At 58.1% G+C, this 23,241-nt stretch overlaps 2 protein-coding genes across 4 annotated transcripts; one reads left to right on the forward strand and one right to left on the reverse strand.

Moving 5' to 3' along the window:
- Positions 1-1,150: 1,150 nt before the first annotated feature.
- Positions 1,151-9,212, reverse strand: NYAP1 (neuronal tyrosine phosphorylated phosphoinositide-3-kinase adaptor 1). 3 transcript variants are annotated; one of them, XM_079786190.1, is made up of 8 exons: positions 9,090-9,152; positions 8,371-8,502; positions 7,694-7,845; positions 5,989-6,344; positions 3,997-5,511; positions 2,923-3,141; positions 2,612-2,721; positions 1,151-2,085 (listed from the first exon to the last, which is right to left on the reverse strand). In XM_079786190.1, the coding sequence occupies exons 3-8, from the start codon at positions 7,759-7,761 to the stop codon at positions 1,822-1,824; spliced, it is 2,532 nt and encodes an 843-aa protein (XP_079642316.1). In that variant the 5' UTR covers positions 7,762-7,845; positions 8,371-8,502; positions 9,090-9,152; the 3' UTR covers positions 1,151-1,821. The 3 variants fall into 3 exon arrangements, with proteins under 3 accessions (XP_079642316.1, XP_079642317.1, XP_079642315.1); XM_079786191.1 differs by lacking the exon at positions 8,371-8,502 and having other exon boundaries at positions 2,923-3,138; positions 9,090-9,212; XM_079786189.1 differs by lacking the exon at positions 8,371-8,502 and having other exon boundaries at positions 9,090-9,212.
- Positions 9,213-12,104: 2,892 nt separating this feature from the next.
- LOC307115987 (TSC22 domain family protein 4) lies at positions 12,105-23,237 on the forward strand. Its single transcript, XM_079799589.1, has 5 exons — positions 12,105-12,690; positions 13,092-14,130; positions 16,593-16,759; positions 22,087-22,135; positions 22,564-23,237. Exons 2-5 carry the CDS (start codon positions 13,369-13,371, stop codon positions 22,771-22,773), a joined length of 1,188 nt encoding a protein of 395 aa, XP_079655715.1. The 5' UTR covers positions 12,105-12,690; positions 13,092-13,368; the 3' UTR covers positions 22,774-23,237.
- The last annotated feature ends 4 nt before the right edge of the window (positions 23,238-23,241 follow it).

Raw genomic sequence — 23,241 nt, forward strand, 5'->3', positions numbered from 1 at the left:
TTCACTCAAAGTCCTTTTAACCCCACTTTCCTTGCTGTGTCAAGGTGATCATTTCCCCAATCACATAAAGCTCCAAACTGGGCTTGGAAGATGCTCTCCCTCCTCCCACCCCCATTCATTGTCTCTAGTCCTCCATCCTCCTTCCCGGTGATACAGCACCTCCTGGGATTTCTCTGGGTTCCTTCCCCAAGACCAGCATGTTCCTTTGAAGCCCATCTTTCTCAACCAGCTTCATCATGGCTGACTCCCTATTGCCCTCTGTATTATTTATTTATCTATTTATTAATCCTCACCTGAGGATATGTTTGTGTTGTTTTTTTTAATTGATTCTACAGAGAGAGGAAGGGAGAAACATTGTTGTGGGAGAGAAATATAGATCAGTAGCCTCCCGTACTCGTCCAGACAGGAAATGGGACCTGCAACCTAGGCATGTGCCCTGACCAGGAATCGAACCTGAAACCTTTTGGTGTATGGGATGACCCTTCGGCCAACTGAGCCACCCGGCCAGGGCTGCCGTATGTATTATTTAAACACACTTCCTGGCCCGAACCCCCATCTTCTACTGTTCTACAGACAATCACTGTGACTTTGGGACTTTCCTTCCTCCCCCAGCTCATCCAAACCTTACCTGTCCTTACAGGCTCAGTTTCCAAGGAGCATTCTCAGCTGATTCCAGCCCTCGCCCTCTCTTACTCCTGGAGCACTGTCTAGTGTCAGCCCGGGTGGTTCATCTCCCTGGGTAGATTACAACTGCTCGAGGGCAGGTCTTAGTTTGAATGTTCCTTCTGCATTGGCACATTGTCAAGCACACATCAGATGCTCCATAAATATGTTGAGTCACTGAAAACTTACCTCAAACTCCACCTGTCCCTGTTAGTACAGCCACTCAACCCTCCCTGCACAACCTTCAACTCCCACAAACCCAGGGTCAGAGGGAAAAGGAAACAAATGTAAGAAAGGCAGAGCACACAGATTTAAGAAGCCAGTTCTAGGATCATTAGTCTTTTAATATATTATTCTGCAAGAAAGGAATTAAAAAAAAATTCCCGACATCTCTTCTGGTTTTTTAAAATTTAAATAAATACCCTGCCCTCCCCCCCCACCCACAAAAATTTCCCTCCTTCCCCATCATCCCACCCATCCCTGGTGCCAGATCCTCACTCCAGAGCTAAATAAGATGCCTGTTTCAGAGCAGGCCAGCTCACTACCAAATTCTGGCGACTTGTAAATACTGTAAATGAGTCTGCTGCCCTCCAGACCAATCCCTAGCTTTGGGGCAGGCCTGGATAGTGGGGCCTTCAGGCGTTGGGGAGAGTGCAAACTTGCTTTCCTTTAATTGCTCTCGACTCCCCACTCCCTGCTTGGGGGTGGGGGTGGGGGCAGAATTGCCCTCTAGACTAAAATAAGTAAAATAAATATGCCCTCCCCAACCCCCGACTCTATAAGAGCTCCTTCACCTCTCTCACTCTCTAGTCCCTCCTTCAGTTTGGCCCATCCCCCGTCCTCCCTAACCCTTCCCTCCACCCCCATGCTGACCTCTGGCTTGGCCTTTGCCCTCTCGGGAGGGGTCTACCTCGCTCCGTGGGAAGAGCAGCGAGAGTCTCACTCCCAGCTTCAAGCAAACCCTCCTCCTCCCCCAAATTTCTGTGGGTACTGCTAGCGCCCCAAGCCCGGTGGGCCTGGCAGACGCCCCGCCTCAGGGGTTAGGAGAAAGGGCGGGGTGGCTCTCTCTCACCTGGTCCTTAGTGTCCCTCATTCGGGCAAGTTTCTCGGAGAGCCCTGCCCTGCTCCCCAGTCCCGGTGCCCCGGCTTCCGCCCTCCTCAGATGGCAGTGTCCCAGAGGACGGTGTGCTGCCGGCGGCAGGGCGGGGTGCCGGACTTTCGGGGCTCGGGCCCCCGCCTCCAGCTGGGGAGGATGGGCATGCTCTCCTGCTTGCAGAGGCCCCGGTCGGGCCGGTGGCGCGCCTTGATCTCCTTGCACACGCAGCGTTTGCGCTCGATCACCTCGAGCAGCTTGCCGTCGCGCTCGCGCTCTCGGGCCGGCTGGGGCGGCAGGGGCAGGGGCAGCGGCAGTGCAGGGTGGGTCTGTGCTCCTTCCTCCCGCCGCCGCCCCGACGTGGGGAGAAAGGGAGAATAGGGGTCAAGGACCTCAGAAGGACTGCGCCCTGTCCCCACTGCCTTCTCCCAGAAACAAGTCTTCTCTTAACCCCATCCTCTCCCCCTGGCTGGGGGCAGCGACGGGGACAGAAACCCAGCCCTTGCACCACCCTTTGCCCAGCGGTGAGCCCTGCTGCCAGGCTGTGCCCGTCTCCCCCTGCGGAAGGGGCACCTTTTAAAAGCTGTCTTCCTAGTAGGATGCGCTTTTCCAGTGGTCCCCCCAGAGGGGATGCACAAAGGTACTGTCCACCATGGAGGCCCGGCCTGGCTGGCCCATCATAAGCAGCCCCTTCCCAGGATCCTCCCCCAACTCCCGCCCCCCCCCCCGCCCCCTCTACCTGGACCCTATCAGTCTGTGCCAGGGCCCAGGCTGACTTCATGCCTTTCTTTCCACATTCCGGCCTTCCCCTCTATCTGTCCCTTCACAGATAAAACCCAACCTCTTCCTCCTCACCTGGCTGGGCACGTCCCGGGGCTGACTGCAGGGTCTGGGGGTGTGGAACACGGCCTGCCGGACTCCGGAGGTGGAGGCAGAGCGCCCCAGGCGGTAGCCTCCCGCGAAGTCTGAGGAAGTGAGGGGAGGGGAGGGGCCTTCAGGTCTCCCACTAGGTTCCCCAGCACAGCCCCTTCCGGGCTGCCCCTGCCTCAGCAGAGGGAAGGGGATGGAGGTGAGGTGTTAGGGTGTAGGCCCCAGGACAGGAGCCCTGGGAAACGCCCCCCCAGCCCACCCCGTCTGGGCACAGGTGTGGGAGGGCCGGGTGTCACCTCCGTTTCGGTGGCAGGCCGGAAAGGTCTGGCAGGGTGTGGGCAGCGCCGTGCGACTCCCGCCTCGGTCTCCTCCATGGTGGATCCTGGCCAGCAGGCCCTCTGCCCCCTGGCTCCTCACTGGGATCCCTGATGCCACAGGACCCCTGTCCTCACGCTCCACCTTGGCTGGACCCTCGGTGCTGCCATTCCAGGCCCGGGCATTATCCTCAGCCTCTGCTGGGATGACAAGGAGAGCTCAGTGCCTGTATGTGGGAGGGGTCTCGCTATTCTCCCAGCTCCACACACTGCAGCATGGGTGGATCACAAGTCACGGCCCCTTTGCAGGTCACAGCTGGGAAGGGAGGGGCCCTATGTCACACTCGCCCAGCACATTCACACACAGGAGGGACCGGGGTATTGCTACCTTCCACTGCAATCACTGGTATGACTCCTGGCAGAGGGATCTACCCTATCCCAGCTTTAGCTTCCAAGCCCCTCCAGCCCCAGATAGGGCTGTAATGACTACCTACCGAAACAGAACAGGGGCCCTATCTCCAGGAGGGGAAGAATCCTAAATCCTGAGCCAGGAAGTGTGCGTGTGTATGTTTGGGGGGGGGGGGGGGGGGAATTGTTGGAGGAAGGGCTGACTGTGAACTAAGCTCATCTCTGAGAGTAGGCCTGGCAGAGCATTGCGTTGCCAGGCAACAGTAGGGGCCTCCCTCTCCTCTCCCTCCAGTCTGGACGAGTTGCCATGGTAACAGCTGGGAGGCAGCTGTGTTTAGCTCCAAGTGTGCGCACACTCACACACCCCTGCAGCCCAGCAGAGGGAGGGGCAGGGAGTACAGCAGGATTGGGCAGGAGGAGACGCTGCTCTGGGGGCCAGATCCTACCTCCCCAGCCCAGATCTTACTGTCCCTTCAGCACACCCTTGGGGACCCCATCCCTTTAGTCCACTGCATACCCCCGGCCCTCTGGTCTCCCAGAACTCTTCCCAGTTCAGGACAATGGGCCATGGCTTCCAAATAACTCCTCCAAGGCCTTCCCTGAATCACCATGGACACCCGCACCCCTCCCCACCTTCCGTTCACTCACTGTCCAGTTCTTTTGCCTTCCTTCCTCCATACAGGACCTTCCGCTGCAGAGCCCAGCCTGCCCCAAATGTCGCTGCGCCCATCTCCTCCTCTTCCTCTGGTGTCCCTGCACTGGCGATGACGTGGGCACAGGAAATACTGGCAAAGGCACCCCCATCAGTCCCTTGCTCTTGCAGCTGGATCTTGACCAGGGGGGATGGGCCCCCCATTCCACAGCCCTTATTCAGCACCCCCCCAGCCTTGAGGCTTTCATAGGCAGGGGGTCTCTTAAGCCCAGCTGCTGAGGCTGGGTAGGTCCAGAGGGGGGTTAGGGGGCCTGCAGTTGGGTCCGGAAGGCTGTGTGGGGAGGCCAGGCAGCCTCGGTGGTGGAGAACCCCAGCTGCTGTGCCCATGGCTCCGCTGTGGGGGCTGGACTTCCCAGGTAAGGGGGGCCTCGAGCTGGTGCACAGCATCCCATGGAGGACCGAGATCTCCTTCTCTGTCTTTGGCTCCCCAGCACCCAAGGGAGGCCCAGCTGGCAGGACGGAGTGGGTGGTCACCTTGACCGCTGAGTACACCATGGTGTAAGACACGGCCTTGTCCTTGGGGGGGCCAGGGAGCAAGGTGGCTGGGGCAGGAGGGGCTGCCGGCGCCCCTGCCGCCTTGGGGCAGATCATGCTGTGGGAGTTGGGGAGCTCCCGCTCTCCCCGGGGCTGGCCAGAGCCCTGGGGTGGCAGCGGTGTTGAGTGGCTCCGGGCCCGGCCCGAGGGTCCCAGCAGCAGCAAGTTGGCAGCAGGAGGCGGCGGCGGTGGGGGAGGCGTCTCCCGCTCTCGGGCAGGCACTTGGGGAGCTGGGGTAGAGCCCACTGGCTCCTTGGAGTGGCAGAGGACTGGTAGCCTTGAGACCCCATCGCCAGGGGTTCGGGAAGCAGACTTGGCTTGGGGGAAGGCCAGAAGTGGAGGGCGATGCTGAAGGAGGTTGGGGAAGGGCGGGGGGATTTCACAAGGGGTGGTCTTGGTGGGCGTCCCGTCCCTCCGGCTTGGGAGGGCTGAGGCTGGACGATGGTGGGTGTGGGGCTGGAGGGCATGAGGCTGGTGTTGCGAGGAGGTGATGGTCAGCGAAGGGGGCCCATTGGCCCGGCCTTCCCCTGCCTCCTCGAGCAGCGGATATTTCATCTCCTCGTATATGGCCTCACTCTCTTCCGAGTCTGAGTCAGCGCCAGCTGGAGGGGTCGGACCCCCACCCCCAAGAGGGGGCCCAGTCAGGCCCCCTCCACATCTCCCTCCTCCCCTGAAGACATCCCCCACCATCTCAATGTACACTGGCTCTTCTTCTTGGGAACCCACCTCAGGGTCCCCAGCGATGCAGGACCCTCTACTGAGGCGCTGAAGGGGCAAGTTTCCCCCTCGGGGAGAGGGAGCTGAGGGGCAGGACTCATCGAAGGAGACAGAGAGCTGGGTGTTGGGGCTTCGCCTGGGCTTCTGTGGAGGAACCTTCCGGCTAGACTCTCGGCCCTCTGGGGCTGGCTTCTGTGAGCCTGGGGAAAATGGGAAAGAGAAAAATAAACTGCGCTCTTGTTTGGGGAAGGGAACAGGGAGACCCTTTCTGACCTCTTGACCCACCTGCAAGGACACAGCTGCCTCTTCATTTTGCCCACATTTCTCAACTTACAGCTCCAGTGGGTTCCCATCTTACCAGTCAACCCTCGGTCCTTCTAATGAACTCTTCAGAATCTGAAGCTCCCACCCTAAATTCTCTCCCACCCTCATGTACTTCCAAGGACATGTCACCCCTTTCCCAAGATCGAACTTTTCAGGAAACTTCCCCTGTCCTTGAATAATCCATCTCAAACCCTTCCGAAAAGGAACCACCCCCAGCCCCTCTGAGAATGAAATCTTCCACTTCCTTGGTTCTTCCCTGAATGAACCCTCCCAGCAGGCCTCCCCTGGCCTGGAATGGATCCTTCCAACTCCCCACTCCCTGCTTCCCCTGGGGAGGGTTGGGGGTATCTCACCTGCCTTCTTGCTAGGGGGCGTCTCTGCCCCGGACCCTGCCATGCTGAGCTTGGTGCTGGGGTGTCTCCGGGGCTTGGCCGGGGGTCTTCGTGTGCTGCTGTCCTCAGTGAGACCCCCTCCTCCTCCCCCAGGACCACCCCCCACACTGTCCATGCTGCCCACAGAGTGGCAGGAGAGGGATCGAGGGGCCATGGCGCTGCGGCAGGGGTGGGGGGTGTGCTCCTGGGAGGCGGGCATAGTCATGAAGCCCATCCTGAGGGAGCGGCGCAGAGAGGCGATGTCCCGCACACGGACCCCGGGCCCTGGGCCAGCCCCGGGCCCTACGGAGCCTGCAGGAGCCACCTCCTTACTGGAGCTGGGGAGAGAAGGCCAAGATGGAGCAGAGGTCGGTTGCAACCCTGTGGCCTCCCAGGGAGAAAGAGGAGGGACTGGGGTGGGGATGGGGGGCGGCCTAAAGGTCCAGGGCACTGAAGTAGTAGCTTCAGGCAGAACCCCTGGGCTTTAAAAATGGGATGAGAGAAGAGGTAAGTATGTGTGCAGGGGAGCAGCCTAGTGCTGGCCGATCTCAGCCCAGGCATAGCCAGCACACAGCACACATGTGGACGATTTCACACATAGGCCGAGAGATGGCAAACCCGGGCAGCACAACCCCATCTGGCTCACACCTGCCACCACAGTTCTGCTCCTTTTCACTCATGCTCACACCTGGCCTCTGGCCTTCCCCATGTCCAGCCTCAGTGGCCTCTGCTCCACACCACACCGCACCTCCTCTCCCAGACCACATCACTAGAGCAGCCTCCCCAGGCTGATCTGATCTCTGTCTGTCTCTCTCCTCAGTGCTGTCCTCTCTCTGTCACCCTCCCAGGCTCACCCCCATTCCCTTTCACTGTCCTCTGAGCTTCTGGATGAGTGAAGGGTAGGGGATGGCTGGCAGGGAAGAGGGGGAGAAACTGTGGGGTGGGCTTTCATTAGGGCCCTGTCTACTAACCCTTCATTAGGAAGAGATCACTGCAGTGATAGCTCTGATTAATCTAATTAACAAGAATTAAACTCTAGTTTCGAGAAGGGAGAAGGGAGCAGGGAGATGGCTCTGACTCAGGCTCCAAGAGGCTGTGCAGTCAATGGGAGTGAAGATGAGAAGGGAGCAAGAGAGAAGAGGCCAGACCCCAGGTCCCTGGGAGGGCAAGGAGAGAGGGCAAGTTCTGGCTCTTCTGTAGGGCCTACATGTCCCTCTCCACACACACACAACCCTACCTCTGGGCCCTCCCCTCCCCCAGCAGAGGCTGAGAGGGGGCCAAATGGGTCTTCTCTGGTGCCCCACAAATGACCCCCGTCCCTGGACTGTGAGGGCAGCATGGCCTGCCCCTTCCAAGGTCAGATGACAGAGGAGCCAGGAGCCAGCCCCAAATTGAGAGAGAAGGCCACAGGCCAGAGGTGAGTCGGGAAGGAGTGACTTGGGCCTCTGGGAATGGAGAAGAGCCAACAGGGTGCTCCTAAGCTGGAAGCCCCCCAAAAGGGCAGGACAGGGTCTGGAGGCAGGCGCAGGGTGGGGACAGGGTGTGTGCCATTCCAGCAATTCTGGACAGACTCTGAGATCAGGCTGATGACCAGGCTGTTGGACCCAGGAAGGGCAGAAGGGATGTGACCCAGCTAGGGGGAGGCAGAAGTAGGCAGGTAAGGGGGCATTCTAGGACACAGCCTTACCTCCTCTTGGCCTCCTCCTCCTTGTGCTGCCTCCACTCCAGCTTGGTTTTTCGGTAGAGGAGGTTCATGTCGTGAAGTGGGAGGTGGGGGCTGGGGGGCCCTGCTCAGAGCCACCAGGCCCGGAGGACGGCCCTCCCTGGGTCCCGGATCCACTTGGTGGGGGGATGGGAAGGGGAAAAAAGAAAGATGGGGAGGGGGCAGGAATCAGAGAGAGAGAGAGAGAGAGAGAGAGAGAGAGAGAGAGAGAGAGGAACAGAGACATGACTCGGGTCCTCAGAGAGAAAACAGAGGCACACAAACCCAACACCACCTCTAAGGACCCACAGACAGACAGACATGGAGGGACATTTGTACACAGAGTCACACATCCTGACAAAGGTGTTCAGAGACACAAATACATACTTTGGAGAAATCAGACCGACAGAGATTCTCATCCTGTAAATACATCCTGATCCACCAAACAGGCCCCACAAACACCATTCAGACACACATTCAGACACACAAACCATGGGGCCACAGACCCACATCTACAAACAGAGGACCAGACACAGAGATCCGCGCAGGTAAACACAACCTAGGAACAGTCAGACACACAGACATAAACACTTGACACACCCACAGCTCACACAGACCTCCAGACAGACACACACAAATAGGCTGCACAGAACTGGACATACCTACAGACAAGGAGTTATGCCTGGGCCTACTTGCGAACATTGCACCCCACTGGGGAAGGGGGAGGTAGTCAGATTCCCCACCCCATCTTGGGCCCTGAGGCTGGGGGGTGTCGTGAGGGCAGGGCTGGGATGCTGGAGAAAGGGTAGGGGCACTCTGAGTTGGGTATTAACAATACTGCCACCCAAATATCTCCATCCCCTGCCTTCCCCCTGCCAGTTCTTTGCCTGGGCCCGGGCCTCCGTCCACCCCTCATCCTGCGCCCTGGCTCCTCAGCGATGGTCTCCGCTTCCCTCGCTGATAGCTCAAATCACCTTCTTCCTCCCCCAGGATTCGGGAGGCTCCCGCTACCTTCTCCCAGTTCCCGCCCCCCAATCCCACCCTGCTATCTCCAGTCTGGCCCCGTCGCTACCTTTAGAGCTGCGGCCTCCATACCTGCCTGGTTTCGCTTCCCCCAAACACACTCTCCTGCGCCCCAGCCTCACCTCTCCTGCCAGGCGCCCCTCCTCACCGCCGTCCTCTCCCTTCCTTGTCCGTTCCAAACCTGGCCAGCTTCATCCCCCTCTCCATCCAAGGCCCCAGGTTCACGGGCACCCCTCCCCTTCCCCTTGTCCTGCTAGCCTGGGTTTCTTCGTCTCTCAGTCCGCCCATCCTCCCCGCCCCTGATTTCCCCCATCCCACCTCCCTGCACCAAGCCTCCCCAATTTCTACAAAACCGTACCTGGCCTGCCGGACGCCGGCCCCCCCATGCCGGGCTCCGCCCGGAGCAGGAGGAGGGAGGAGGAGAGACAGAGAGAGACTGGGGGAAGCCGAGCTGGGTCCTGCCGCAGAGACAGCCCCGCCTCCGGGTCCGCCCCCAGACCCGCCCCCGGCCCCAAACCCACCCTTCCACTCTCCAAGGACGGAGGGGAGCGGCCGCCTGGCTGGGGTGGGAGATAACGGGGGCCACGGAGTCCTCGGGGGGACTCGGAGAAAGGTCGTGGGGCGCTGGGAACCCGGCGCCAGCCAGCCCCCGCTTTGGGGCGTCCGCTCCTCGCCGCCTCTCGCCCGGTGCCCGGCCGGGCCGTGCTCCGTTCGGTGGCCAAGGTCCCCGCGGAGCGAAGCCAGGCGCAGCGCGCAGCGGTGCCCCCCAGCGGCAGCCCGAGGCTTGCACCCGCGCGAGTTCCTTGTGCGACAGGGGCTCCCCGGCTGCGCACCCCGCGACCGGCAGGGGCGAGTCTGCGGCTGCGGAACCCGGAGTGCAGTGAGGCGGCGAGGCCGGCAGGGGGGGCCGCTTTCTGGGCCAAGGGGCTCCGAGACCGGAGCGGGACCTTCCTTGTCTCTGCCCAGCAGGGGGCGTGCGCCACTGGCTGAACGCCAGCTTCCCGCCGGGGGCCCCCCACCCCCCCCCCCAGGTGCGGGAGGGCACCGCGCTGGCTCGCTTGGTGCTGGTCCTCTATCCCTCCAGCCGCCCAGGCGCCTGGGCCTTCTTTCACTTTCTGGGCTCAGTCTTCCGCCAGTCCGCCCCCGCAGCCCAAGTCATCCTCCCTGCAACCTTTGACTCCGCGGGCGGAGCCCGCTCGGACCTGGGCGCTCTGGATAGATCTGACTGCAGCCACCTTGGCCAAGGCCGGATGGTCGCTCAGGAATGAGACCTCGCCCCCTTCCCCCATCACCTTTCTCATCAGCACCATAAGAGAAATTCCTTCTTTGGAATTATCTTTGGTGCAGGTTAACTGCAAGAAAACCTCACTTCTACCCTTAACTGGCTGAAAAAATGGACCTCCAAAAGATATCCACGCCCTGATCCCTGGAACCTGTGAATGTTACTTTATATGGCAGTCTTTCAAGATGTGCTGTGTGGCTTTGGGCAAATAGAGCAACCTCTCAGAGTTGCCTCATCTCATACCTACCTCAATAATGTTGGGGGCAGTAATGGATACAAGTGTAAAGGGCCCCATACATTAAAGGGCAGTTATAAATGCCCCCAAGAGAGGCAATACATTAAAACAACAGGTGTTTTTTTTTTCTTTTACACCTTAGTGTGAATGAGTTTTTATTGATTGGTTCAACAAACATTTCTGCAGAGACCAATACTCTCCTGGCACTATAGACTCAGAGAAGTCCAAGATGATACTAAGGATCTAAAGCCATGGAAAGGGGAGGGTCTAAAGATGGGTTTTGAATAGTCTGTAACTAGTCAGAGCTGAAAGAAGAAGAATCTGGGAATGGAGCAATAGGAATATGTTCTGAATATTGCCAGGGGGAGAGAGGTGTGTTTGTTTTTTGTGTTGTTTTTTTTTGGTGTGTGTGTGTCGGGGGGAACCTGCCTCTTGGACTTCATATTTGGGAGGCCTCAGAACCTGGCTATGGTAGCCATTGTTACCATGAAGGGAGAGAGGCAGGAGTGCAGGTGCATTTTAACAAAGAGATAAATGATAATATATAAGTATGGGGGCCCAAGGGGCTTAGCATCATTTAATTTTTGCCTAATGCTAAATATTGGTTTAAAATTCCCATGAGCTAAAGCTGAGGAAGAAGGGATGTCAGACAGCCCAGTGCTAGTCTCCTACTAGCTGAGGTCGTGGGCAAATCACTGAATGCCTCTGAGCCTCAGTTTCCTTAGCAGAAACATTGGAACTCAAAGCCCATCCCATCTCTTCCCAGGTCTGTTTGAGAATCTACCAGATAATTTATGTGAAGTGAACAAACATGAGGGATTTTTAATATACTCGGGACCAGTTTCGTTTGATCAAAATTAATTTGAATTCATTTCTTTCTGAACCTAGGAATGAAGGCAGAGGTGGCTTTTGCTAAAATAATTCCTCTCAGAATGTTGGTTGGGGTGCCAAAAAAGAGACAAGGGCAGTTGGAGGTTTATTCTTTCACACCAAGCATATGGTTGGCCCTTGATGAGTGTGTGTGGATTCCCCATAGCGGGAGGAGACTTGGGAGGCCCACTCGCCCCGACCACTGAGTGGCTCCACCTGGAGCAAGGGATGGAAAAAATGGGACGTGTGAGAGGTGGGAGAGGAACCCATGCTTGGGACCAGCGGTTCATCCTCAGGTGCATCAGTGTAGGTGGTTGTGTGGACATGTATGATGTTTTTCCAAATGGGGGACAGACAAGGACACCCCTGAGTGTGTGAATGCCTCTGCTCTCCCACTGATACCCTTTCTGAACCTGCTGAGTCTCCATTGCCACATCAAAGAAGTGAAATATGATGTCTAGGATTTGGTTCACATAATCCCACACAGAACAACAGGGGCTGTGGATGAAACCAGAGTGGCTGTGAGTTCATCATTGTTGAAACTGCATGAGGGGTACCTGGGAGTCCATTATACCATTCTCTTTGGGCATTTTTATAAATTGTCATCACAATCCACTTTTTAAAATAGGGAGGGACAGGGGAGAAGAACAATACCGTCCTCGTACACTGACTGTGAAAGCCAGCAAAGATATGACAATAACAGCTTCAGCAGCACCATAACATTTATCGGGTGTTTGTGGGGTGGTAGGTACCAGTAGAGTCCCCGACCGGTTCCTCCCCACTCTCCGGTGCCTGCAGGCCCAAGGCAGCGAGTGCCCACAAGTGAGGGAATCCCAGTGCGCTCTGCAGGCTCCTCCCCTTTCTCTCCGCCCTCCACGGCCTCTCCCAACGAGGAAAGGCTGAGCTTGGGCCCAGCAGGTGTGGGGTTAAGGGAGTTGGGTCGGGGCCCCGGGAGCAGCAGCGGCGGCGGCGGCGGCAGCGGCAAGTGCTGCTGCCCCAGCGGTGGCGGTGGCAGGCCTGGCTCCGCGCCAGCTGGCCCGGAGCCCCAGGAGGGAGAGAGGGCGGAGGAAGGGGAGGAAGAGGGGAAGAAGGAGGAGGAGGAGAGGAGCAGTCAGCAGGCCCGAGGAGGCAGGACTTCCTGGTGTGGGGGTTGTCAACAGCCCAGAAAGAGGGAGGCAGTGAGACCGAACCAAAAGGAGCTGAGCGGCGAGGAGACCCATTGGTGCCACGCGGGAGGAGACTGGAGAGACCCGCTCGCCCCGACCACCGAAGTGGCTCCACCTGCAGGACCCGGGGGCCGAGCCGCCCCTCCCGCATCAGCCCCGAGACACTTGGGGCTTCGGAGGCCGCGCCTGGGCTCCACCAAGGAGGCGGGGGCTCCTTCTTTTCCGGAGCGCAAACTTTCCACGGAGATGCCTCGCGGGGTGAGGTGCGGCCCCCGAAGAGGACCGGGCCGTCTCTGATCGCCGCCTGCGCCCCCCGCGCTGCTGGGGCCAAGAGGCCCCGGGGAACGACAGCCCGACATCTTAGGCGGCCGGACCCCCGGCCCAGCTTGTTGGCCGAGGCCGAGAGGTGAGGCGCTGGGCTGGGCGGGGCGTTGGGGCGGCGGGCAGGGCCTGCCCCAGGAATGGGGGAGCTGGGGTGTGGGGGGCCTTGAGGACCTGCCAGGCCGAGGAGCTGCTTACCCACACCCCCCCCTCCCCGTTCACCAAGCCCTGGAGCCCTTTGCTCCTGGGACGAATTAGAGCCCCGTGAGTTTGAACCCCAGCCGAGAAATGCCCAACTTTGGGTCTGGCCGCCTCTTCCTGCTCCGTGCGCCGCTCTGACTACTCTCTCCTCCGGTCTCTGTCATCTCTGTCTCTTTGTCTCTGGTGGTTTCCCCTTCCTGCCCCATTCTGCTCCCCGGAGGGGAGGACCCGGAGGTGGCCTGCCCACTGCTTTCTCACACACACACTCTCTCACTCTTTTTCCAGTTTGCAAACTCAGCTCTGGAGTTCGGCAGCGACAGCAGCAGGAAAAACCTGCCCCTGCTCCCCCTTCTCGCCGCCTCCCCTCCCCTGTTCTCCCTTCACCAGCCAGGCACCCCCAGTTCCTGCAAGGCCCTCCCACCATGTCGGACCCAGACGTCCCCAGGGGCCCTGATGTCCCCGCCATGTGGCTCCCCTGTTCCAGGGGTGCCTGAGCCCCTTGGAAGAGCCACTACCGCCCGGTCCCCCGCCCACTTTGGCCCCATCCTGAGCCCCAGGGACCATGAGTGGGGGCAAGAAGAAAAGTAGTTTCCAAATCACCAGCGTCACCACGGACTATGAGGGCCCCGGGAGCCCTGGAGGTCCAGAGTCCCCTGCCCTGCCGGTCCCTACTGGGCCCCCACCCCGCTTGCCCAACGGGGAGCCCAACCCAGAGCCAGGGGGCAAGAGCACCCCCCGGAATGGTTCCCCACCGCCTGGGGCCCCGGCCTCCCGTTTCCGGGTGGTGAAGCTGCCGCAGGGCCTGGGAGAGCCTTATCGCCGTGGCCGTTGGACGTGTGTGGATGTTTACGAGAGAGACCTGGAGCCCCCTAGCTTTGGCCGGCTCCTGGAGGGGATTCGAGGGGCCTCAGGGGGTGCTGGGGGCAGATCTTTGGATTCCAGGTTGGAGCTGGCCAGCTTGGGCCTGGGAGCCCCGATCCCACAGCCAGGCCTGTCTCAGGGTCCAACCTCCTGGCTTCTCCCTCCTCCCACCTCCCCTGGACCTCAGGCCCGCTCCTTCACTGGGGGGCTGGGCCAGCTGGCAGTGCCTGGCAAGGCCAAGGTGGAAACACCCCCTTTGTCAGCTTCCCCACCCCAGCAGCGCCCCCCAGAGCCTGGGGCTGGAGATAGCGTGGGCACATCCCGGGCTGCCACGCCCCTGTCCTCCCTGAGGGTGGAAGTGGAGACCAGGGGCTCGACAGCTGGAACTCCTCCACTGTCCCGAACTAAGGATGGAGCCCTGCGACTGAGGATGGAGTTGGTTGCTCCAGAGGAGATGGGGCAGGTAAGAGCTGGGTTCCAGGGTGGGGGGGAGACACCTGAGGGGTGGTGCTTGACCATCTTGGCCTTGGCCTCCACCTCCATACTGACTTCTTCCTACTCCATCATCACCTTCTGTCAGATCAGATAGCCCCTATTTTTTCTTCCTGCCATCTCACTTGCAGCTCCTTTTCTACTCTTCACACAGCCTTTGTTTTCCTTCTTTTTTTAAAAAAAATATTTTTTTATTGATTTCAGAGAGGAAGGGAGATAGAGAGAGATACATCAATGATGAGAATCATTGATGGGTTGCATCCTGCACAACTCCCACTGAGGACTGAGCGCACAATCCAGGCATGTGCCCTGACCAGGAATCGAACCGTGACCTCCTGGTTCATAGGTTGATGCTCAACCTCTGAGCCACACCAGTCGGGCTCTTCTCTACATTCTTTAGCCTTTCCTTTGCCTTTGGCCCAAGCCTCCATCTCCATGTAGCCAGTCCCACCATCTCTCTGTCACAGAGATGTGCCCTTCTCTCTTAGTCTTAGTCTCACCCTTTAGGCCTTGAGGGTGGAGGCCCCATGTTTGGGCCTCTGGGAGAGGAACTGCCAGAGTTGGGGGAGAGGGGCAAAAAGTAGGCATTCTGCTGTCTCTCCTTTGCAGCTCCATTCCCAAGGGGGTGGGGGGTGGTCTTCTCACTAGCCAGCCACCTGTCCCAGCCCCTCTCTAGCTTTGTCCCAAGCCAGATTTCTCCGAGAAATTGAGGAATTGGGTGGTGCTGGGGACCCATTGCAAGGATGGGGGGCTTGCTGGTTTGTTGTCTGTCTCAGTTCCCTGTGTCTGGGCCTCTCCAGGATCAGTAACTGGGGTTGGCCACTGTGGAGTGGGAGAGAGGCAGGAAGCAGCAGAGAAGGAGTTAAATCCTTTGCTCCTTCTGCTTCCTGTCTCCAAAAGAGGAACAAGTCTGGGCTGGGGGGCAGGATGCCTGCCTGGGTCTCTGGGGTGAGGGGTGGGCAGCCAGGGATTGGGGGTTGGATGTGTCTGTCCCGGAGGAGAAAATAACACCTTGGGCTGCAGGAGGAAAGGCAGGGAGTGTGAGGATGGGAACTTTCCCCCTTCCTGGCCTTGGGCACAAACCACAGTATAAAAATAACCTGAGACTGGATGTCTGGGCCCTGTCAGGACCAGTCAGGACCGGCTCCCCCCACTCCCTCCTGGCCTGAAGTTTACATCTCTCATGCCACCCCCCTACCCCCACCCCTACTTGTCTTGAGCTCTTTCATTCAATTTCTACCCCAGGGGAGAAGATGCTGTTTCCTTTACTGGTCCCTTCCCTATCCCCCACACACTTCCAAATCAAGCCCCTCTGCCCCGAGCCTCTGCTCTCTCTATCCTTAAGCCCTGCCTGAGCTTTCCTCGGGCCCGCAGACCCTGCCCCTCTCTTCTCCGTGCCCCCAACCCCTTTTTCTTCTCTTAGGTTTTGATCCCTTCCTGTGTGCATGCATCTGTGCTGCTGCTTCCCTGCCCCAAAGTTAGTCTTTCCTTCAACTCCCCATGCCTCTTCTCTCTCAGTGGCCTCTAACGGGAGCCAGGAGGAGGGCCGGGGACATCACCTGGGCCCCCTTCCTCTGTCTGTCCCTCTAACCACCCTGAACTCTCTGTTCTTGGCTTTTCTGAGAAGCTGGGGCCTCCTGGGGCCTCACAGAGGCGGCTTGTTCCTGTGGCCCCCGCCCTTTTGCAGCCTCCCCCAGTGCCTGTTGGGCTGTCCACGCCCAGGCTCCGCCTCCCCCATCTCTGCCACCCGCTCCCTCACCCCCTACCCCAGGGCCAGAGAGCCAGAGTAGAACTTCACCTGAGTCCTGAAAAGTGTGAGAGGAGAGGCTTGAATGGGTATAGTGGGGCTGGGAGGGTGGAGGACTAGTTTCTGAGGATTCATTCATTCTACAAATAGCTATTGAACAAACTAAGCTGTGCCCTCTGGAGCTTACCTTTTAGCAACAGAGAGGCAAAAATACTTTATTGTCAGGTAGTATTAGGTGTTATTAAAAAAAAAAAAAGGAACAGTTCAGTGGAATTTACTAGTCCAATGATAGGGAAACACCTCTCTGAGGAAGTGACATTTAAGTTGCTTTAAGAAGTTGGGTGACAGAAGGCAGACACTCTGATTAGCCTCTGCTTAGGGGTCCTGGCTCAGCCGGTGGCAGGGTGCTGGTGTGTAGATCAGAGCCCCTCTCTGATACCTTGTGAACCAATATAGAAGCCACTTACCTAGTTATCAGGATTGGCACTGTTTCCTTGCCTCTAGTACCTGCCTGATGCTTTCCCCAGACCTGGGGAAAAGGGGGGCTGCAAGGGCAGGACCCCTGGGTCCTTGGAAGAGAGCATGGGGAGGAGGGGTGGATAGGGAGGAGGACTACTAGGCAAGTTGTAAAGTGGTTGGTTTCTTTCTCTTGCTTAATGTGACAGTTCCTACCTCTCTGCCTCCAGGTACCCCCCCTCGACTCTCGCCCCAGCTCCCCGGCCCTCTACTTCTTCCCTGATGCCAGTCTGGTTCACAAGTCTCCAGACCCCTTCGGAGCAGCAGCAGCCCAGAGCCTCAGCCTGGCCCGATCCATGCTGGCCATCAGTGGCCACCTGGACAGCGATGATGATAGGTAGGTGGGCTCCGCCTCCGAACCCCGTACCTCGCAGCCACGTGAAACTGCCGGGTAGGTGTCCTTCACCCAAGTTAAACTTGGAGGGGACCTCTTAAACAGAGAGACCTGGCCTGGGCATAACACACTGGGCAAAGTTGATTTGGGACCCACTCCCTCTCTGGAGAGAGCTGGGTGGCACTCTAGGTTTAGGATTGTCAATCATAGTACTTTTTTATTTTATTTTATTATTTTTTAAAAAAATATATTTTATTGATTTTTTACAGAGAGGAAGGGAGAGGAATAATAGAGAGTTAGAAACATCGATGAGAGAGAGAGATTGATCAGCTGCCTCCTGCACACCCCCTACTGGGGATGTGCCCGAAACCAAGATACATGCCCTTGACGGGAATCAAACCTGGGACCCTTCAGTCTGCAGGCCGACGCTCCATCCACTGAGCCAAACCACCCAGGGCCGTAGTACTTTTTTAGAGTTTGAAGGGAGTCTTTGTCAAATTCCAGAGCTCTTGCAGATTTAGCGATCATCTGGCCAACCCCAAGAACTTATTAGCAAGTGTGATAGAGGTGAGAATAGGGAGTCAGTCTCCTCCTAGTCCCCATCTCTCTCTCCCTACTGAGGGGAACAGAACTCCTGTCTTTAATGGTAACATCTTATAGTCCATGTGGACTACTTTAGGGTCCTAGGACCTCCAGTACCAAGGAAGCATGTCCCTAAGGTTCTGTTCTCTGCCTAGGAACACCCCGGGGCTGGGTCCTCCCCTTGGCCAAGCCAATGCCATGGAGAGGATGGCTGAGGGGCGCAGGGAAGGCACCGGAGAGCTGAGCTGCTGGGGTTTGCCCTTCAGGGGAGAATGTCCGGATCAGTTCTATGGCGTGGTGGGCAGAACTTCCTGTTTTGAGGGCCAGGTTTCAACATAGGAATGTCAGCAAGCTGAAAAGGGAGGAACAAAATTGCTAGTCAGATAGCCAAGCTGCTCCCTTCTGGCCGTAGACTGATAGGAACCCAGAAGAAGGGCTAGGGAGTCGTAACTTTTATTTTGGAGGGAGGAGTGGGACTTCCTGTTTGAGGCTTTGGAGGAGGGACTTCCTGTTTGGGAGAAATAATAAGGGCTTACCGATGAGTGAGTGGGTGCTGGGGGGATCATTCTTCCTTCTTCCCCTCTGTGAGACCAACCCCCACAATCAGGGACTGAGTCTCACCAAAGAAAAATGCCCAAGGCCTTGGGGAGAGCTGGGAGCCCAAGAGGAAAGAGAAGTGGTGGCTGGGATCTGGTGGATGGGGTGGAGGGTGAGGGCCTGGTGGAGGCTGTGGAGAATGAGGGACAGCCCGTATGGGCGGGGCCCTGTCTGGGCTCCCATCTGAGCTCGGGCTGTCAGGAATGTGTGAGGTGTGAGGTCAGCCAGGGCCTGGAGAGTCACCTGCCCCCATTGCTGCTATTCTCAGCTCTTCCCACCCTCTCCTCCTCCCATTTGGGAAGTAACCTGGCATTAGGGCTGCCTGACCCTCCTCCACCCCTGTTGATTTCAGAGCCTAGCCTCCTGCTTTCCCTTAGAGAGTTCTGCCTCCAGAAGCCTCCTCAGCTGTCTTCTTTTGGCTTGTCCCCTCCCTCCCTCTGTCCCATCCCCTCCACACACCCCAGTCTGACCGGTCCAGCTCCTAGCTTCCACTTTACCCTGCTCTCCTGCAAGCCTCTGGAGCTCTGGCCCAGCCCAGCCCCTTGTGCCCCACCCTGCTGGGCCAGCGGGTTTGGGTTGGGCCACCCCTTTCGCCCCCTGGAAAGAGGCATATAGCCCCCACCTCACCTCTCTGGTGTGCTGGAAGCTGGCAGGAGAACAGGGTTCAAGTGGCATGGGACCGCCCTTTTGAGAGGGAAAATGGGTTGGGATGTTAAGTGCATGGATCCCAGATGGGGAGTTGAAGATGCCTGATCAATTCCAGAGTCTGGGGATGGGAGAACAGAGGGTGCCTGGAGAATTCAGCCTGCTCAAGTGCCCCTGAGTTGCAATAACCTTGGAGCGCCCTCAACAGGGCCTTAAAGTTGGAAGGTACTTGAATAATTGGATAGGTGGGTGGGTTGGGTGGGTGGATGGATGAGTGGATGGCCAACATCGGGAATCCAAGCATGATAAGGACTGAATTCCAGGAACTCAGGAAAGAAAAAGTACATTTATATCTGGTGTCTCCTTTGGGTCAGATGCTACATTTTATGTCACATAATCCTAAAAGCAACTCTATGATACCCACTTGAAGAAACTGAGACTCAGAGGAGGAGGGTTTTAGCAACTTGCCTAAGGTCACTGCGCTAGTAAGTGGCAAGACTGCAATCAGAGCCTGGGTCTGACACCAAAACCGCATTCTCTCCCCTTTCCTACTGGGTGCCTGTGTTCCAAGAGCAGCCATCTCTAGGATGCCCTTTCTCTCCAGGACAGAGGCAGGGACAGCTCTCTCAAGCTGGGCAAGGAGCCATCCTCCCCACTCCTGGTCTGGCCCCACCCCAAAAACACCACAGATCCGGGAGGGAGTGTAGACAGTGCTGCCGGATGCCACTTTGTTGGCCCCAGGCCCAGCTCCTGGGGGCTCCTCAGAACTCAGCGAGGGAGCAGGGCTGGCCCTTGTCCCTGGGATCAGAACCTTCACCTCTCCCAGATGTCTTGCTTCTTCATCTGATCCTCATTTTGAGGCTATTTCATTTGACCTCCAAAAAGGAAGACCAATTCTAAGGCTATTCTTGCCCCAGGACCCAAGAGTCCTGCAGACCCAGAGTCCCCAGTTGTGCGCATTGTGCCCTGCACAACTCCAGGGGGCGCCACACACATTTGAAGTCACTGTCGACATTTGAAGTCATGACAGTTTTCTGGAAGATGGCAATAAAGTTCTTGAAGAAGGGGGGTATATTGTTGTAATTCACACAAAGTCACCTTTTGGGCTTCTGGTGAAAGTTGATCTCACCCAGCCAACCCCAAGCTTTCGGCTCCTGACCTTGCCCAAGAATTCCAGCACAATGCCTGCCGCCCCTCACTCAGGGTTCTCAAAGGGAGGGCTTGGGTTGCCAGCCGGAGTCTTGGTCCCTTGAAGTGTTAATGTTAGGATGTGACAGTGGAAAGTGCTGTCAAAAACTCTCCAGCACTAGACAAACAGGAGATAGTCATCGATCAGCCAACAAATGTTTATTATTGTAGTATCCCTTTATTTCTGGCAAGAACAAACAACGTACTTGGCATCTTTACCCAAGTGTCCGCCAAGGAAGCCAGGGTTCCTATTCCTATGAGTCTGCCCCTCTTTGGTCTCTGTGTGTCTGTTTATGGGGAAGGGGAGGGAGGGAGGTTCTGTGGTGGCCCAGTCTCCACCCAGGTGTCTCAGATTGAAATAGCTTGAAAGCTGCTTTGACTCTCCAGCTGGCTGGCCTGCCCTCTACTCTTAAACTTGTCCTCTCCCCTCCAATTCTAGGAGTTCAGGTGTCCTTCCCCCACCCCACCCTGGGCTGCTCTCTCAGGCCTGGTCACCCCCTTGGTTACCCACCTGTCAGGGCCTTCTGCACCCAGAGCTTGGATGGGAAATGGAAAATTCCCAGCTCCCTTGTGTTCTCTTCCTGGCTGCAGGGCCTCATTCAAGGGTCACCTTGAAATGAGTGTTAATCTCCCCCAACCCCGCCCCCCCTCCAGGAAAGCAAGTTGGAACTGACAAGCAGGAGAGAGGGCTTGACAATTGAGCACAAGGGCACAGGATGCAGCATGTTGGGGCCACCTACTCTAAGAGAGTGGGGGGAGCTGGGGGCAGGAGGTCAGGGTGGTGATCCTACAGCACCGTCCTGGCTGAAGGGCTGGCCCTGGGGCTGAGGCAGAAACAGGACAGGGTTGGGTCATGAGCCAGGGATGACGCAGGACTCTGGGGCCTGAGTGGTGGGAAGAGGGAGCCTTGGAGGTTAGGGCAGGGCTCAAAGGATGGTTCAGGCCTTAGGCCTCCAAGAGACTGATTGGAGGGAGGTCTGGTTCTGGGACCCAGAACTTGGCCCTGAGGACCGGTGTGCCAGGCCTGTGTTGACCTCTGGTGGCCACTTAATAAACTGCAGCCAGACCTGCTCTCCCCTTCCTGTCCTCTGCTCCAAGGGTCTTCAAAAAAGTCTCTGCTCCTATTCCCAGTGTCCCACCTCCAGCTTCGCCTCCCCACCTCTCCTCCAGCCCTCACTCCTTCAACACTCCAGACCCCAGACCCAGGGCCAGAGGCTGTACTGGTCTTTCAGGGCTGTGGACTCTGTTCCATTGCCATGGTAACCTTTCCCATTCCTCCTGGCCCTCACCATGGGAGGTGGGGTTTCCTCTGGGCAGGCACCAGGAGAGACCCCTGATGACAGCTTTATGTTGGAAAGGGGGTTGCTTACAGTCCAAGGAAGACCACAAGCACATCAAATGCCCCCTCCCCCGCAACCGCCACCCCAGCTGAGAGGAGCTAAGACCTTGAGGGAGGCCAGTGTTAGGCCAGAGGGGGCAGGATGGAGGCAGAGGTGGGGAGAGGCCTCCCAAGGCCAGGCTCTCCCTCAACCTTTACACCCCTCCTGGACCCACGGCCCGCCCTGCACCAGGCCCACCAGCTGACTTCCCTCAGCCAGGCTCCCTCCCCTCTGCTCTGGGATTGGTGCCAGGTTAAGAAGGGGACACTGGCACTGACTGAGTCTGGGAATTCCCGCCCACCATGAAGCCAGTGGGAGGGGGTCCCCGTGTCCCTGAGGAGCCAATAGCAGCCAGGCTTTGCCCTGGGGGTTGGTGTATATCTCTCAGACCAGCACCCCCTGGGCACTGTCTTCTCTCTGCCTGCCTGGCACCAGCCGGACCCCGCTCTGCCCGGGGGGCTCTGAGCCCCCCAGGCAGTACTGATACAGCCCTCTCCCTTTGTGGGAGGCCTGGGGACCCTTGCCCCTTGGGGATGGCCCAGCCAGGAGTCTCTGTCAAGTCCCTGGTGTCATCTTTTGAGACCCGAGTGGTAGGGATGGCTCCGGGACCTCCCCGGAAAAGGGGCTGTGTCTCCTCTCCTTGCTCCCCTAGGGGAGCATCCCCCATCCGAGGGGCTTCGGGGCCCCCGCCCCACCGGGGCCTAGGGGGGCCTGGGCAGAGACCCTCACCCCGCCGGGGGATGGACAAAACCCTCCTCTCTCTGATTCTCTACTGTCACAGGTACAGGCTGGGATGTGGGTGGGAGGCTGCAGCACTGGGGCTTGTGGAGGCCAGAGCCTGCTCTGAGAAACATCTGGAAGGCAACTGGCTATGGTGTCCAGACACCTGGCTTGGCACCTGCTCCTCTTCACCTCTCGTCTCCCTGTCTCCCTCTCCAGTGGCTCCGGAAGCCTGGTTGGCATTGACAACAAGATCGAACAAGCCATGGTAAGAGAAGCCGTCTTGGCCCCAGGAGGTCCCTGCTCATGTGCTGATGCCCGTGTCCTGCCTCTATTAGCTGGCCTGCTGCTCCACCCCTGCTGTCCTCATTATTAGGGAACACTGCCTCCTAGCTCCTCCACCTGCTCCCAGCTGGGTTCCCGTGGGCCCTCCACCAGCTGCAGACTCCACCTGAACCCTGACTTCCCTTGGGTCTGGGCCTGCTCCCGCTCCCCATCTCTGTCTTTGGGCCCTGACCCTGCCTCTGTCTGGCCTTTTTCTCTGCTGTCCCTCACTCCTCCCCTGCGTTGCCTCTTCCCCAGTGGTCCCTCATTATCTGGAAGGAGGAGGATTTCTCACACTCAGCCCTTCAAGTGACTGGGCAGGCAATGAGGTTGGGGTGGCCTGGGACCCCTGATGCTTTGCCTGTCCCCCAGGACCTGGTGAAGTCCCACCTCATGTTTGCGGTCCGGGAGGAGGTGGAGGTGCTGAAGGAGCAGATCCGGGACCTGGCTGAGCGGAATGCTGCACTGGAGCAAGAGAATGGACTGCTGCGTGCCCTGGCCAGCCCTGAGCAGCTGGCCCAGCTGCCGTCCTCCGGGGTCCCTCGGCTTGGGCCCCCTGCGCCCAACGGGCCCTCCGTCTGAGCCTCCTTTCCCTCACAATGTGCCTTTGGGGGCTGCCACAGCTGCCAGGCCTTGCGCCAGCTGCCTGCCCCCTCTTCCTATGCAGCTTTAATTCCCCCTGATCCCTAGGGGTGGGAGTTAAAGGCTCAGAATTGGCCTGTCCCCCGATCCTTCCTCCATTTCCCCACAGTGCCCAGGGACTGGGCTGGGGCATCCCCAGGCCTTGATGGAGGAGAGGGCTTCAGGACGGCGTGTTAGATGGAGCTCCCGTCTCCCTCCCTAGGTGTCGGTGTTCTGGGACCCCCAGCAGTAGATGGCTTGAGGGAGTTGGAGGCTTCCTGGCAGACACCCATCCTCACCTTATTCCCTGGAAGTGCCCCCTCTTCTCTGCCCAGGGGAGGGAATATGGACAGTATCTGGAAGTTCTGGGATTCAGGTTGTTATTAAAATAATAATTATAATTAAAAAATCCAAAGAAACTTGAATCTG

The sequence above is a fragment of the Cnephaeus nilssonii genome, assembly GCF_951640355.1.
Source record: "Cnephaeus nilssonii genome assembly, chromosome: 2".
In the NCBI taxonomy this organism is placed as follows: domain Eukaryota; kingdom Metazoa; phylum Chordata; class Mammalia; order Chiroptera; family Vespertilionidae; genus Cnephaeus; species Cnephaeus nilssonii.